The 18,040-nt window shown below is 49.9% G+C and overlaps 1 protein-coding gene across 1 annotated transcript in view; it reads right to left on the bottom strand.

Moving 5' to 3' along the window:
* Positions 1-18,040, bottom strand: part of si:dkey-178e17.3 (somatomedin-B and thrombospondin type-1 domain-containing protein) — a 391,904-nt gene that overhangs the window by 15,576 nt on the left and 358,288 nt on the right. Inside the window, exon 4 of the mRNA XM_063073230.1 lies at positions 8,826-8,984. Coding sequence (XP_062929300.1) covers positions 8,826-8,984 — 159 coding nt within the window. The remainder of the gene's footprint in view (positions 1-8,825; positions 8,985-18,040) is intronic.

Here is an 18,040-nt window from a genome sequence, read left to right as displayed (position 1 = left end):
CCATTCCTTCACCTGTACTCATACCTCACCCCTACACACTCCCTCACACCTACCCATCCCTCACCCCTACCCATTCCTTCACCTGTACTCATACCTCACCCCTACCCATTCCTTCACCTGTACTCATACCTCACCCCTACACACTCCCTCACACCTACCCATCCCTCACCCCTACCCATTCCTTCACCTGTACTCATACCTCACCCCTACACACTCCCTCACACCTACCCATCCCTCACCCCTACCCATTCCTTCACCTGTACTCATACCTCACCCCTACACACTCCCTCACACCTACCCATCCCTCACCCCTACCCATTCCTTCACCTGTACTCATACCTCACCCCTACCCATTCCTTCACCTGTACTCATACCTCACCCCTACACACTCCCTCACACCTACCCATCCCTCACCCCTACCCATTCCTTCACCTGTACTCATACCTCACCCCTACACATTCCCTCACACCTACCCATCCCTCACCCCTACCCATTCCTTCACCTGTACTCATACCTCACCCCTACACACTCCCTCACACCTACCCATCCCTCACCCCTACCCATTCCTTCACCTCACCCTACTCATACCTCACCCCTACCCATTCCTTCACCTCCTCACCCTACCCATTCCTTCACCTGTACTCATACCTCACCCCTACACACTCCCTCACACCTACCCATCCCTCACCCCTACCCATTCCTTCACCTGACCATACTCACCCCTACACTCACCCCTACCCATTCCTTCACCTACCCATCACCTCACCCCTACCCACCTACATCCTTCACCTGTACTCATACCTCACCCCTACCCATTCCTTCACCTGTACTACATACCCTCACCCCTACCCATTCCTTCACCTGTACTCATACCTCACCCCTACCCATTCCTTCACCTGTACTCATACCTCACCCCTACACATTCCACCTACCCATCCTTCACTCATACCTCACCCCTACACACTCCCTCACACCTACCCATCCCTCACCCCTACCCATTCCTTCACCTGTACTCATACCTCACCCCTACACACTCCCTCACACCTACCCATCCCTCACCCCTACCCATTCCTTCACCTGTACCATCCTCACCCCTACACACTCCCTCACCCTACCCATTCCCTCACCCCTACCATTCCTTCACCCCTACCATCCCTCACCCTACTACCTACCATCCTCACCCCTACCATCCTCACCTCATCCTCACCCCTACACACACACTACCCATCCCTCACCCCTACCCATTCCTTCACCTGTACTCATACCTCACCCCTACCATCCTCACCTTACCATACCTCACCCCTACCCATTCCTTCACCTGTACTCATACCTCACCCCTACCCATTCCTTCACCTGTACTCATACCTCACCCCTACCCATTCCCTCACCTGTACTCATCCCTCACCCCTACCCATTCCTTCACCTGTACTCATACCTCACCCCTACACACTCCCTCACCCTACCCATTCCCTCACCCCTACCCATTCCTTCACCTGTACTCATACCTCACCCCTACACCCCTACCCATCCCTCACCCTACCCATTCCTTCACCTGTACATCCCCTACCCATCTCATACCTCACCCCTACACACTCCCTCACACCTACCCATCCCTCACCCCTACCCATTCCTTCACCTGTACTCATACCTCACCCCTACCCATTCCTTCACCTGTACTCATACCTCACCCCTACACATTCCCTCACACCTACCCATCCCTCACCCCTACCCATTCCTTCACCTGTACTCATACCTCACCCCTACACACTCCCTCACCTTACCTACCCATCCCTCACCCCCTATTACCTACCCACTCCCTCACCCCTACCCATTCCTTCACCTCACCCCTACCCATCCCACTACCTCTCACCCCTACACCTGTACCTCATCACCTCCATCCTCACCCCTACACACTCCCTCACACCTACCCATCCCTCACCCCTACCCATTCCTTCACCTGTACTCATACCTCACCCCTACACACTCCCTCACACCTACCCATCCCTCACCCCTACCCATTCCTTCACCTGTACTCATACCTCACCCCTACACACTCCCTCACACCTACCCATCCCTCACCCCTACCCATTCCTTCACCTGTACTCATACCTCACCCCTACACACTCCCTCACACCTACCCATCCCTCACCCCTACCCATTCCCTCAGCCCTACCCATCCCTCACCCCTACACACTCCCTCACACCTACCCATCCCTCACCCCTACCCATTCCTTCACCTGTACTCATACCTCACCCCTACCCACTCCCTCACACCTACCCATCCCTCACCCCTACCCATCCCTCACACCTACCCATCCCTCACCCCTACCCCCATCCTTCCCTCACCTACCCATCCCTCACCTGTACTCATACCTCACCCCTACACACTCCCTCACACCTACCCATCCCTCACCCCTACCCATTCCTTCACCTGTACTCATACCTCACCCCTACACACTCCCTCACACCTACCCATCCCTCACCCCTACCCACTCCCTCACACCTACCCATCCCTCACCCCTACCCACTCCCTCACACCTACCCATCCCTCACCCCTACCCATTCCTTCACCTGTACTCATACCTCACCCCTACCCACTCCCTCACACCTACCCATCCCTCACCCCTACCCATTCCCTCATACCTACCCATCCCTCACCCCTACACACTCCCTCACACCTACCCATCCCTCACCCCTACCCATTCCTTCACCTCATACACCCATCACCTACCACTCCCTCACACCTACCCATCCCTCACCCCTACCCATTCCCTCACACCTACCCATCCCTCACCCCTACCCATTCCCCCCTCACCCCTACCCATCCCTCACCTACATCCCTCATCCTACCCATCCCTCACCCTACCCATCCCTCACCTACCCATCCCTCACCCTACCACCCTCACACCTACCCATCCCTCACCCCTACCCATTCCCTCACACCTCCCTCACCCACCCATCCCTCACCCTACCCATCCCTCACACCTCCCTCACACCTACCATCCCTCACCCCTACCCATTCCCTCATACCTACCCATCCCTCACCCCTACCCATCCCTCACACCTACCCATCCCTCACCCCTACCCATTCCCTCACACCTACCCATCCCTCACCCCTACCCATTCCCTCACACCTACCCATCCCTCACCCCTACCCATTCCCTCACACCTACCCATCCCTCACCCCTACCCACTCCCTCACACCTACCCATCCCTCACCCCTACCCATTCCCTCACACCTACCCATCCCTCACCCCTACCCACTCCCTCACACCTACCCATCCCTCACCCCTACCCATTCCTTCACCTGTACTCATACCTCACCCCTACACACTCCCTCACACCTACCCATCCCTCACCCCTACCCATTCCTTCACCTGTACTCATACCTCACCCCTACACACTCCCTCACACCTACCCATCCCTCACCCCTACCCATTCCCTCATACCTACCCATCCCTCAAACCTACCCACTCCCTCACACCTACCCATCCCTCACCCCTACCCATTCCCTCACACCTACCCATCCCTCAAACCTACCCACTCCCTCACACCTACCCATCCCTCACCCCTACCCACTCCCTCACACCTACCCATCCCTCACCCCTACCCATCCCTCACCCCTACCCACTCCCTCACATCTACCCATCCCTCACCCCTACCCACTCCCTCACACCTACCCATCCCTCACCCCTACCCATTCCCTCACACCTACCCATCCCTCAAACCTACCCACTCCCTCACACCTACCCATCCCTCAAACCTACCCATCCCTCACACCTACCCATTCCTTCACCTGTACTCATACCTCACCCCTACCCATTCCTTCACCTGTACTCATACCTCACCCCTACACACTCCCTCACACCTACCCATCCCTCACCCCTACCCATTCCTTCACCTGTACTCATACCTCACCCCTACACACTCCCTCACACCTACCCATCCCTCACCCCTACCCATTCCCTCATACCTACCCATCCCTCAAACCTACCCACTCCCTCACACCTACCCACTCCCTCACACCTACCCATCCCTCACCCCTACCCATCCCTCACCCCTACCCACTCCCTCACACCTACCCATCCCTCACCCCTACCCATCCCTCACCCCTACCCACTCCCTCACACCTACCCATCCCTCATACCTACCCATTCCCTCACACCTACCCATCCCTCAAACCTACCCACTCCCTCACACCTACCCATCCCTCACCCCTACCCACTCCCTCACACCTACCCATCCCTCACCCCTACCCATCCCTCACCCCTACCCACTCCCTCACATCTACCCATCCCTCACCCCTACCCACTCCCTCACACCTACCCATCCCTCATACCTACCCATTCCCTCACACCTACCCATCCCTCAAACCTACCCACTCCCTCACACCTACCCATCCCTCACCCCTACCCACTCCCTCACACCTACCCATCCCTCACCCCTACCCACTCCCTCACACCTACCCACTCCCTCAAACCTACCCACTCCCTCACACCTACCCATCCCTCACCCCTACCCACTCCCTCACACCTACCCATCCCTCACCCCTACCCACTCCCTCACACCTACCCATCCCTCACCCCTACCCACTCCCTCACACCTACCCACTCCCTCAAACCTACCCACTCCCTCACACCTACCCATCCCTCACCCCTACCCACTCCCTCACACCTACCCATCCCTCACCCCTACCCACTCCCTCACACCTACCCATCCCTCACCCCTACCCATTCCCTCACACCTACCCATCCCTCAAACCTACCCACTCCCTCACACCTACCCATCCCTCACCCCTACCCATTCCCTCACACCTACCCATCCCTCACCCCTACCCACTCCCTCACACCTACCCATCCCTCACCCCTACCCACTCCCTCACACCTACCCATCCCTCACCCCTACCCACTCCCTCACACCTACCCATCCCTCACCCCTACCCATTCCCTCACACCTACCCATCCCTCAAACCTACCCACTCCCTCACACCTACCCATCCCTCACCCCTACCCACTCCCTCACACCTACCCATCCCTCACCCCTACCCATCCCTCACCCCTACCCACTCCCTCACATCTACCCATCCCTCACCCCTACCCACTCCCTCACACCTACCCATCCCTCACCCCTACCCACTCCCTCACACCTACCCATCCCTCACCCCTACCCACTCCCTCACACCTACCCATCCCTCACCCCTACCCATCCCTCACACCTACCCATCCCTCACACCTACCCACTCCCTCACACCTACCCATCCCTCACCCCTACCCACTCCCTCACACCTACCCATCCCTCAAACCTACCCACTCCCTCACCCCTACCCACTCCCTCACACCTACCCATCCCTCACCCCTACCCATTCCCTCACACCTACCCATCCCTCAAACCTACCCACTCCCTCACACCTACCCATCCCTCACCCCTACCCACTCCCTCACACCTACCCATCCCTCACCCCTACCCACTCCCTCACACCTACCCATCCCTCACCCCTACCCACTCCCTCACACCTACCCATCCCTCACCCCTACCCATCCCTCACCCCTACCCACTCCCTCACATCTACCCATCCCTCACCCCTACCCACTCCCTCACACCTACCCATCCCTCACCCCTACCCATTCCCTCACACCTACCCATCCCTCAAACCTACCCACTCCCTCACACCTACCCATCCCTCACCCCTACCCACTCCCTCACACCTACCCATCCCTCAAACCTACCCATTCCCTCACACCTACCCATCCCTCAAACCTACCCACTCCCTCACACCTACCCATCCCTCACCCCTACCCATCCCTCACACCTACCCATCCCTCACACCTACCCATCCCTCACCCCTACCCACTCCCTCACACCTACCCATCCCTCACCCCTACCCACTCCCTCACCCCTACCCACACCCTCACACCTACCCATCCCTCAAACCTACCCATCCCTCACCCCTACCCACTCCCTCACACCTACCCATCCCTCACCCCTACCCACTCCCTCACCCCTACACACTCCCTCACACCTACCCATCCCTCACACCTACCAACTCCCTCATACCTACCCACTCCCTCACACCTACCCATCCCTCAAACCTACCCACTCCCTCACACCTACCCATCCCTCACCCCTACCCATTCCCTCATACCTACCCATCCCTCAAACCTACCCATCCCTCACCCCTACCCACTCCCTCACATCTACCCACTCCCTCACACCTACCCATCCCTCACCCCTACCCATTCCCTCATACCTACCCATCCCTCAAACCTACCCATCCCTCACCCCTACCCACTCCCTCACATCTACCCATCCCTCACCCCTACCCACTCCCTCACACCTACCCACTCCCTCACACCTACCCATCCCTCAACCTACCGCACTCCCTCATATCTACCCAGTTCCACACAGCTACCCATCCCTCACACCTACCCATCCCTCACCCCTACCCATTCCCTCATACCTACCCACTCCCTCACACCTACCCATCCCTCACCCCTACCCATCCCTCACCCCTACCCATTCCCTCACACCTACCCATCCCTCAAACCTACCCATCCCTCACCCCTACACTCCCTACCCATCCCTCACCCCTACCCACTCCCTCACACCTACCCATCCCTCAAACCTACCCACTCCCTCACACCTACCCATCCCTCAAACCTACCCACTCCCTCACACCTACCCATCCCTCACCCCTACCCACTCCCTCACACCTACCCACTCCCTCACACCTACCCATCCCTCACCCCTACCCACTCCCTCACACCCACCCATCCCTCACCCCTACCCATTCCCTCACACCTACCCATCCCTCACACCTACCCATCCCTCACCCCTACCCATTCCCTCATACCTACCCATCCCTCACCCCTACCCATTCCCTCACCCCTACCCATCCCTCACCCCTACCCATTCCCTCATACCTACCCATCCCTCAAACCTACCCACTCCCTCACACCTACCCAGTCCCTCACATCTACCCATCCCTCAACCTACCGCACTCCCTCATATCTACCCAGTTCCACACAGCTACCCATCCCTCACACCTACCCATCCCTCACACACCTACCCATCCCTCACACACCTACCCATCCCTCACACCTACCCATCCCTCACACCTACCCATCCCTTAACCTACCGCACTCCCTCATACCTACCCATCCCTCACCCCTACCCATCCCTCACACCTACCTACACACTCATACCTACCCATACCTCACACCTACCTACACACTCATACCTACCCATCCCTCACACCTACCTACACACTCATACCTACCCATCCCTCACACCTACCTACACACTCATACCTATCCACTAGGACCGGCTGCCTCTGGTCCTCCAGTGCTTGTCCTTGACTTTTCAAATCTGCAGATATCAGCCCTCCAACTGGGGACTTCACCTCAGCATCCCTTCCTTAATTTTTCTTAAAAACCAACTCTGACAGCAATATGAGAAACACAGCTACAAATAACCATGAAACAGGCCTTTCAGCCCACAAAGTTTGTTTTTCACGTCTAGAGACACAGTACGGTAAGAAGCCCTTCCAATGCCAGGCAATTACTCCCATGTGATCAATTAACCCACGTCTTTGCAATTTGGAGGACCAGGAGGAAACCCCTGTGGTCACAGGGGGATTGTACAAATTCTGTGCTAGCACTGATCTAATTAAACTAATCATTAAACACTGAACTAATCTGATCTTCTCTGCCTGTACAATGTCCATAGCTTTCATTCTCTGCACATTCATGTTTCTATCTAGGGGCCTTTTAAATGCCCTGATTGTATTTGCCTTCACGTTGTCCCTTCCAGCGTACTCCAAGCATGCATCACTCAGGGTATAAAAAACCTTGCCTCACAAATGTTTATTCCATTGTCAATTGTAAACTTCCACAGTGAAATAATTCTACAACCTACAGAATCATTTTCAAACTCTCTTTACAACTCATTTCTCAGTATTATTCTTGTTTGCAGTTTGTCTTTTACACACTGGTTGTTTGTCAGTCTTTGTGTGCAGTTTTTCATAAAATTCTTTTGTATTTCTTGTTTCCTATTGGTTAATTGGCAGACTTTTACTTTTTTGTAAAATATGTTATAGACTAATAGAAAAATACAGCCCAGAAACAGGCCCTTCGGCCCATCTGGTCACTGCCAAACCATTTAAACTGTCTCGTCTCATTGACCTGAACCGGGACCATAGCCCTCCATAGCCCTACTATCCACATACCTGTCCAAGCTTCTCTTAAGCGTTGAATTTGAGCTCGCATGCACCACTTGTGCTGGCAGCTCGTTCCGCTCTCACAACCCTCTGAGTGAAGAAGTTTCCCCTAACGTTCCCCTTAAACTTTTCACCTTTCACCTCAACCCATGACCTCTGGTTGTAGTCCCACCCAAATGCAGTGGAAAAATCCAGCTTGCATTTGCCCTATCTGTATCCCTTATAATTTTGTATACCTCTATCAAATCTCCTCTCAATCTTCTACATTCCAAGAAATAAAGTCCTAACCTATACAATCTTTCCTTATAATTCAGGTCCTCCAGTCCTGGCAACATCCTTATAAATTTTCTCTGTACTCTTTGAACTTGGTTTACATCTTTCTTGTAGGTAGGTGACCAAAACTGCACACAATACTCCAAATTAGACCTCACATGCTGTGTGTCTTTATTTTCCAGTAAATGCCACGTTACGATAGAATGAAAATGGTGGTGGTCATTGAAGGTCCCTGCGCAACATGAGTGCTCTGAGGGAGAAAGTGTTCTTTTCCATCCACCTCGCAGAGCCAAGGCTCTTGTGAAGGAGGGGACCCCGGCTGTACAGTAGCCCTTACCTGGTTCCCTCCAGCCCATCGCCTTCACACCGATCCCTGCTTCCCATGGCTTCTCCCTGGCACTCGATGCAGACACGTTTCTCCCGGAACAGCTGGTTGGTCCAGATGCCCAGGTGGCAGGAGGAGCTCACCTCCTTCATTCGAAAGTAAGCGCAGTAACTGCCAGGTGGGAGAGAAAAGGAGTAAATGCCTGTTAGTGTACGGTTTCTCACCTGGTGTCCGGTAATCAGCCGGCAGCCAGGAAACAGCAGAGTAAATGGGAAGTCCGGCAAATATGTGTGTTTCATGGCCCAGCACCATCCAGCCTCTCAGTGCTGGACAATGACGGAGACGGATCCTTCACCAGATCTGGAAAGAAGGTCCAATCCAGTGTGCTCAGAGAGCTTCCCTTTCTTCCAGAGCAGGTGAGGGCGATCCCCACAGGGGTTGGACAAGTGCACTACCCCCACATGGCTTCTCTCCACTCTGAAACTTTCACAAACTTCTATAGTGTTTAGTGCAGAGTATATTGACTAGCTGCACCACAGCCTGGTATGGAAACACTAAGGCCCTTGAATGGAAAATCAACAAAAACTAGTGGATATGCCCCAGTCCATCGTGGGTAAAGCCCTCCCCATCACTGAAAATATCTACACAAAACACTGTCACAGGAAAGCAGCATCCATCATCAGAGATCCCCACCACCCAGGCCATGCTCTCTTCTTGCTGCTGTCATCTGGAAGAAGCTGCAGGAGCCTCTGGGCTCACGCCACCACGTTTAGGAACAGTCACCAGCCCTCAACCATCAGGCTCCTGAACCAAAGGGGATAACTTCACTCACTTCACTTGCCCCAGCACTGAACTGTTCCTACCGCCAACGGACTCACTTTCAAGGACTCTTCATCTCATGTTCTGTTATAGATTTATTGAGTATGTCCACAGGAAAATGAATCTCAGGGTTGCATATGGTGGCGTGTCTGTACTTTGATAATAAGTTTACTCTGAACTTTGAAGCGTTAGAACACGGAGCATAGCACACCACAGCACAACTTGGACCTCCTGGCCCACGATGTTGTACCGATCAATTCACCTACTCCAAGTTCAATCGAACCCTTCCCTCCTACATAACCCTCTATTTTTCTATAACATGTGTGCCATCTAAGAGATTTTTACATGTCCCTAATCTATCTGTCTCTGCAGCCAGCACACTCCACACACCCACCATTCTCTGTGTAAAAAACTTACCTCCATTCTCACACACAACAGTCTCTAGAGTTCACAGAGAATGGTGCAAAAAACAAAAAAACATCCAGTGAGTGGCAGAACTGTGGGTGAAAACATCTTGTTTAATGAGGGAGGTCAGAGGAGAATGGCCAGACTGGTTCACGCTGATGGGAAGTGACAGTAACTCAAATAAACACGTGTTACGACAGTGCTGTGCAGAACAGCATCTCTGAACACACAACACATCGAACCTTGGGCTACAGCAGCAGGAGACCACAAACATGCAACACAAGTGGCTACTTTGTTAGGTACAGGAATGTATGTCCTTCATTATTTTAAAAGCCTTTAAGGGGTAGTTAGAACACTGAGTAATTATGTAACTCTCCCTGCGATATACACCTAGCCTGACGTGTCCTGGAAGTCACACGAATCACCTCAACAGGTTCCCATCTACTTTATCAGCCAGTTGCCACCACCTAATAGATACAAGTTTGAACCAGGGAGGAATAGTCTCCTTTTCCCTGGAGTCCTGTTACACCATTCAGGACTAAGCAGGTCACTTGACTGTCACTCCACCACTGGAATAGTCATTCTCACCTCGACCGAGGACTGCTGGCTGCAGTGTGTGCTGTTGACAAAATGGTAGGGCAGCATGGTAGTGTAGTGGTTGGCACAACACTTTGCGGTACCAGTGATCTGGGTTCAATTCCCGCCGCTGCCTGTATGACTGAGTGGGTTTCCTTCCACAAGATGTACTGGTTGGTAGGTTAATTGGTCACTGTAAATTGTCCCATGATTAGGTTAGAATTAACATGGCATGGCTTGAAGGGACGGAAGGGCCAACTTCATGCTGTAAATAAATAAATAGATGGATAGATAAATAATAAATAAACAATAAATAAATCAATAAATAATATATAAATATATAGATAGATAATTAGATAAATAATCAATCAATGCATCAATCAATCACCCAAGCCACTCTGATGGCATCTCTTCACCCAATGAAGGCAAGTGCTTGGCAAACACGAGTATCTCTATGTTCCTCCAAGTTCCTTCCTTATTTGGAAGAATTTAACTGTTTCTTAATTGTCTAAACCCTGGCACTCCCTGCCCAGCAGTGGCATGGGAGGACCTTCGCCAGAAGGACCACAGTGGATCAGGAACATGTCGGTCTCCTTCTCAAGGTCAATTAAGAGAGGGTAATAAACATTGGCCTTGTTGGTGATGCCCTGATCCCAGACTGTGCTAAAGTCAGTGTCCCACCATTAAACCTAAAGCAAGTCTCAGTCAAGGAGCAATCTTTCCTGTAGGTAGGTGCCCCAAACTGCACACAATACTCCAAATTACACCTCACTGACATCTTATACAACTTCAACATAACATCTCAGTACCTTGATTTATGAAGGTCAATGTGCCAAAAGCTTTCTTTACAACCCTATCTACCTGTGATGCCACTTTCAATGAATTATGTACCTGTATTCCCAGATCACTACCACGCTCCTCAGTGCCCTCCCATTCACTGTGTAAGACCTACCCTGGTTGGCCTACTGAAGTAAAAAACCTTGCAACTATCTGCATTAAGTTCCATCCGCCATTTTCAGCCCCCTTTTCCCAGCTGACGCAGATCCCCCTGCAAGCCATGAAAAATGCGTGGGGAAGGAATCAATTTAGCATTTTACCTCAGGGTATTGCCCAAACCCATAAAGCCCTGTTTAGTTGCCGACAGGGATATCATTTATTCTATTATTATGGGGAATCAGAATTCCCGACAACTGTTTTCCATTAGGGAATAACGAGTCAGATCCTTCTCCCCCAGAATACGAGGCATCTGGGAGCAGTTATTGGTTCAGCACAGGCCTCTTTGCCCATCGGCAAATGGGCTAACCTCAGGTGCAGTCAAAGTGACCACTCAGTGAGGCGACATTCCCAGGAGCAGATGTCACAGCGCGGTGGCTTGGAGACTGTTCCAGCTGCTACACGCTTCGTGTCTGTGAGCTTCGCGGTGACTTGCCCCGCCATATGAGGAACTGAGACCGAGGCTATGGGCCTACTCTGGCTGCTGCGGGACTTGGGTCCGTTTGCTTCAGAATGCTGTTGCTTTCTATTATTGTTTGCATGCTCTGTGTTTTTCTCTCTCTGTGGTTTGGCTGTTGATCCTTTTTTAAAATTGGATTCTTTCAGGTTTCTTGCTCTGTGGCTGCCTGTAAGGAGCCAAATCTCTAGGTTGTGTAATTTATACATACTTTGATAATACATGTACTTTGAGCTTTGAATCCTTTGAAAATCCTGCAACAATGCTGGAGCGTACCAGGATTAACGGTGTGGGAATATTGCTGTTGGGGTGCCACGGTAGTGTAGCAGTTAGTGTGATGTTATTACGGCTCAGGGTGTCAGTTTTCAGAGTTCAATTCTGACACTGTCTGTAAAGTGCCTGTATATCCTCCCCAAGTCCACATGCGTTTCCTCCGGGTGCTCCAGTTTCCTCCACAGCCCAGAGACATCCCAGACAGTAGGTTAATTGGTCATTGTAATTGGTCCCAAGATTTGGCTAGGGATAAATCAGTGGGTTGCTGGTGGGGCAGCTCGAAGGGCCGGAAGGGACAGTTCCACACTGCATCTCTTAATAGATAAATAAATAAGCAGAATTTCATGCTGGTGCTAAAGTGGATTCTGTAACCTCTTCATCCCTAAACTGTAGGAAATGTAATGTGACTGCGTTGGACCATAAGGCTTGGGAGCATAATTCGGCCATTCAGCCCGTCAATTCTGGTCTTCCATTTGATCATGGCTGATTTAAGTGGGAGATGATGAATCCTCTTAAAATAGGGCTGTTACAGAATTGGAAATATGTATCACCCACAGGTAACAGGACTGTAGTAGTGGCGATAGCAGCTGTTACTATACATAAGGGCTTTGGAGTTATCACTGTCACGCTGCATCTTCAGACACAAGTGCAGGATCACACGAAGGGTCAAACAAAACTGGGAATTCTATTAACAAAACAAAACAGTTGAAGTTACAAGGTTTGGATAATTCAGAATAACTTGGCCAGAACTTTACTGGCAAGGATCAGGACGACCAAGCCAATGAGCAGTTAGCACTGCCCCTTTAAATACACTCCAGGCATGGAGGAATCTGTTCCCAGCTGATAAAACCACAAACTAATTACAAGCTAACAAGTAACTATTCTAATGAGATACCAAAGTTCAAAGTACATTTATTGTCAAAGTATGTATACATTATACAACCTTGAGATTTGTCTCCTAACAGGCAGCCATAAAACAAAGAACACATTAAAAAAAGAGCGACAAACACCCAATGTGCAGAGAAAAAAAACATCATGCAACAATAAACACAAGCAAATAGCATTCTGAAGTCCACAAAGAGAGTCCGTCCACGGACCCTTAGTCCAGCACAGAGATGAACTGCCTCATCCCTCATCTCTGTCCCCGACTCTTTTTCAGTCTTGTTGGGTGCCTAAATTGATGCTCAGACATCAAGTTCTATCACTTCGGAACGCCCTGGGGCCTGGATCCTGTTCCCTCCATTCTCGACATTTCCAATCTGTCCCGGTGCCTAAATCAGGTCCAGTTGCTTTGGAATGCCCTGAGGCCTGGATACCGCCACCTCAATTCAGCTGGTACCATTCAGCCCAGTGCTTAAATCAGTACTTGATCAGCAGCACTGGAGCTCCACAGGGGACTGTCTTGTCTCCCTTTCTCTTCACCATTTACACCTCGGACTTCAACTACTGCACAGAGTCTTGTCATCTTTAGAAGTTTTCTGATGACTCTGCCATAGTTGGATGCATCAGCAAGGGAGATGAGGTTGAGTACAGGGCTACGGTAGGAAACTTTGTCACATGATGTGAGCAGAATTATCTGCAGCTTAATGTGAAAAAGACTAAGGAGCTGGTGGTAGACCTGAGGAGGTCAGTTTCCATCCAAGGGGTCAGTGTGGACATGGTGGAGGATTACAAATACCTGGGGATACGAATTGACAATAAACTGGACTGGTCAAAGAACACTGAGGCTGTCTACAAGAAGGGTCAGAGCCGTCTCTATTTCCTGAGGAGACTGAAGTCCTTTAACATCTGTCGGACGACGCTGAGGATGTTCTACGAGTCTGTGGTGGCCAGTGCTATCATGTTTGCTGTTGTGTGCTGGGGCAGCAGGCTGAGGGTAGCAGACACCAACCGAATCAACAAACTCATTTGTAAGGCCAGTAATGTTGTGGGGATGGAACTGGGCTCTCTCACGGTCGTGTCTGAAAAGAGGATGCTGTCCAAGTTGCATGCCATCTTGGACAATGTCTCCCATCCACTACATAATGGACCGGTTGGGCACAGGAGTACATTCAGCCAGAGACTCATTCCACTGAGATGCAACACTGAGCGTCATAGGAAGTCATTCCTCCCTGTGGCCATCAAACTTTACAACTCCTCCCTTGGAGGGTCAGACACCCTGAGCCAATAGGCTGGTCCTGGACTTATTTCCTGGCATAATTTACATATTACTATTTAATTATTTATGGTTTTATTACTATTTAATTATTTATGGTGCAACTGTAACGAAAACAAATTTCCCTCGGGATCAGTAAAGTCTGACTATGACTAAATCAATTGAACCGTAGGTCTTCCTTGCTCTTGGTGACGGGCTGCCTCTCTTTGCCTTGGTTCACCAAGTCTAAAGGGAAGTTACAGGCTATTGTTTGCGATGATAGTTTAGGAAAAGAGTGTTTAACCAAGTACTTTAGTTGTTTTCCTTGTCTCATCGGCCACTAGGCAGAAGTCGCTGAGATTCACCAGTGCCTTCTTAAAAGTTCAAGGATACTTAATTGGATGCCTGCAAGGTGTTGCAGAATTAACTGGAAGTTTTCAAGGACAATTGCAACTTCAATGTACACGAGGGAAGACCAAAATTTTAAAAATCCCCAAAATGCAACAATGCATTATAATTATAATTAATAAAATGCAGAGACTACAAAAAAACTCAGGGCCCTCAGAATACTTTACCTTCGACCTGAGGTTGTGACAATTACACCCCGGTAACAGAACTGATTAGAACAGTTTATTGTTGTACACACTGTGGCCCAATGAAATTTGTTGCTCACATGAAGATCACAGAGTAAACAGCAAAACTAATCCAAAATCAAAACAAAACAATTACTGTTGCCTGCCACTGCAACGGTGTTATTATACTTGCATGGCATGCTGTCAGCTCCAGTGAAATGGTCATTCCAATGAGTTGAATCTTTTACTTTGATCGTTTATCAGCAATTAGCAAGCATGCACTCTTGAAGCAATAAGATTTGGTAGGTACAAGCGGGCTTTTTCTACTGAGGTTGGGTTGGACTACAGCCAAAGGTCATGGGTTAAGAGTGAAAGATGAAAAGTTTAAGGGGACCATGAGGGGAAACTTCTTCACTCATAGGGTGGTCTGAGTGTGGAATGAACTGCCAGTTCAAGTGATACATGCAAGTTCAATTTAAGAGAAATTTGGGATAGGTGCATGGATGATAGGGGTATGGAGGGCTATGGTCCCGGTACAGGTTGATGGGAGTAGGCAGTTTAAATGGTTCAGCATGGACTGGATGGGCCAAAGAGCCTGTTTCTGTGCTGTACTTTTTTATGACTCTGTAATTCCAGAATAAGCATGCCCAGATATCAGCTGAGCACTATTCAGCAATATTAAATGGTCAACAAAAGATATAACCTCCGCCAGTCCCAAGCTACAAACTACCATAAAATAAGCAAGAATACGAGACTTATTACCTTAGCTTTTACCATGCCTCCACTCATGTGACTAGCTTCCACAATAAACACAATAAAGGCACAACGGTAAATACTGTGGTGTAAAAGAAAGGAAGAGTGCAAAGACTGTAGTGTAAGTCTGAAGCTGTGGAAAAAGAAGTGCCAAATATGAGATAATTGACAGTAGTGAGTTAAGGGTTGGACATTGTGGCAACCTCTTGGGGAGGAGGACGTGGGAGAGGGGATTGGTTCAGGAAATTTCACAGCAGTGGGGAAGAAGTTGTTCTTCAGGCTGGTCATCAGGGTTTTCAAGCTCCTGGATTTCTTCCAGAAGTGGTTAACTGGATCAGTAAATTTGCAGGTGACACCAAGAATGGAGGTGTAGTGCACAGCGAGGAAGACTGTCAAAGCTTGCAATGGGATCTGGACCAGCTGGAAAATGGCAGATGGAATTTAATGCAGACAAGTGCAAGATGTTGCACTTCGGAAGGACCAGCCAGGGTTGGTCTTACACAGTGAACAGTAGGGCAGTGAGGAGTGCTGTGGAACAAGAGGATCTGGGAATACAGGTCCATAGTTCATTGAAAGTGGCGTTACAAGTAGATAGGGTCTCAAAGAAAGCTTTTGGCACAGTAGCTTCATAAATCAAAGTATTGAGTACAGGAGAAGGGATGTTATTTTGATGTTGTATAAGACCTCGTTGAGGCCTAATAAGGCCATAAGACACTAAGACATAAGGGCATAAATAGGTCATTCAGCCCATCGAGTCTGCTCTGCCATTCCATCATGACTGATCCCGGATCCCACTCAACCCCATACACCTGCCTTCTCGCCATATCTTTTGATGCCCTGACTGATCAGGAAACAATTAACTTCTGCCTTAAGTATACCCACAGACTTGGCCTCCACCGTAATCTGTGGCAGAGTATTCCACAGAATCACTATTCTTTGGCTAAAAAAAAAATCCTCCTTACCCCTGTTCTAAAACGTCGCCCCTCAATTTTGAGGCTGTGTCCTCTGGTTCTGGATACCCCACCATAGGAAACATCCTTTCCACATCCACCTTATCTAGTCCTTTCAACATTCCATAGGTTTCAATGAAATCCCCACACATTCTTTTAAATTCCAGTGAGTACAGGACCAAAGCTGCCAAATGCTCCTCATATGTTAACCCCTTCATTCCTGGAATCATCCTCGTGAACCCCCTCTGGACTCTTTCCAATGACAATATATTCTTTCTGAGATATGGGGCCCAAAACTGTTGACAATACTCCAAGTGCAACCTGACTAGTGTCTTATAAAGCCTCAGCATTATCTCCTTGTTTCTATATTCTATTTCCCCTGAATTAAATGCCAACATTGCATTTGCCTTCTTTACCACAGACTCAACCTGCGAATTAACCTTCTGGGGATCTTGCACGAGGACTCCTAAGTCCCTCTGCACTTCTGATGTTTGAACCTTCTCCCCATTTAGATAATAGTCTGCATTATTGTTCCTTTTATCAAAATGTATTATCATACATTTCCCAACACTTTTTGGCCCATTCTTCCAATTTGTCTTAAATCCTGCTGCAATTGCATTGCTTCCTCAGCACTACCTATCGCTCCATCTATCTTCATATCATTCACAAACTTTGCCACAAAACCATCAATTCCATTATCTAAATCATTGACAAACAATATGAAAAGTAGAGTTGCCAATACTGACCCCTGAGGAACACCACGAGTCGCTGGCAGCCAACCAGAAAAGGTCCCTTTTATTCCCACTCTCTGCCTCCTACCTGTCAGCCAATCTGCTATCCATGCCAGTATCTTTCTGGTAACACTATAGGATTTTATCTTGTTAAGCAGCCTCATGTGTGGCACCTTATCAAATACCCCGTTTGAAGATCCAAGTAAATGACACCCACTGCCTCTCCTTTGTCCATCCTGCTTGTTACTTCCTTGAAAAACTCCAACACAGTTGTCAGGCAAGATTTCCCTTAACAGAAACCATGCTGACTTTGACTTAATTTATCATGAGTCTCCATGTACCCTGAAACCTCATCCTTAATAATAGACTCTAACACTTTCCCAACCACTGAAGTTATGCTAACAGGCCTGTAATTTCCTTTCTTTTGCCTTTCTCCCTTCTTACAGAGTGGAGTGACATTTGCAATCATCCAGCCCTCTGGGACCATGTCAGAATCAAGTGATTCATGAAAGATCATGACCAATGCATCCGTTATCTCTTCAGCAACCTCTCTCAGGACTCTGG

Source organism: Mobula hypostoma, chromosome 21 (assembly GCF_963921235.1).
Source record: "Mobula hypostoma chromosome 21, sMobHyp1.1, whole genome shotgun sequence".
NCBI classification, from domain to species: Eukaryota; Metazoa; Chordata; class Chondrichthyes; order Myliobatiformes; family Myliobatidae; genus Mobula; species Mobula hypostoma.
Note: the sequence above shows the minus strand (reverse complement) of the source record. Positions and strands in the feature narration are given on the sequence as shown.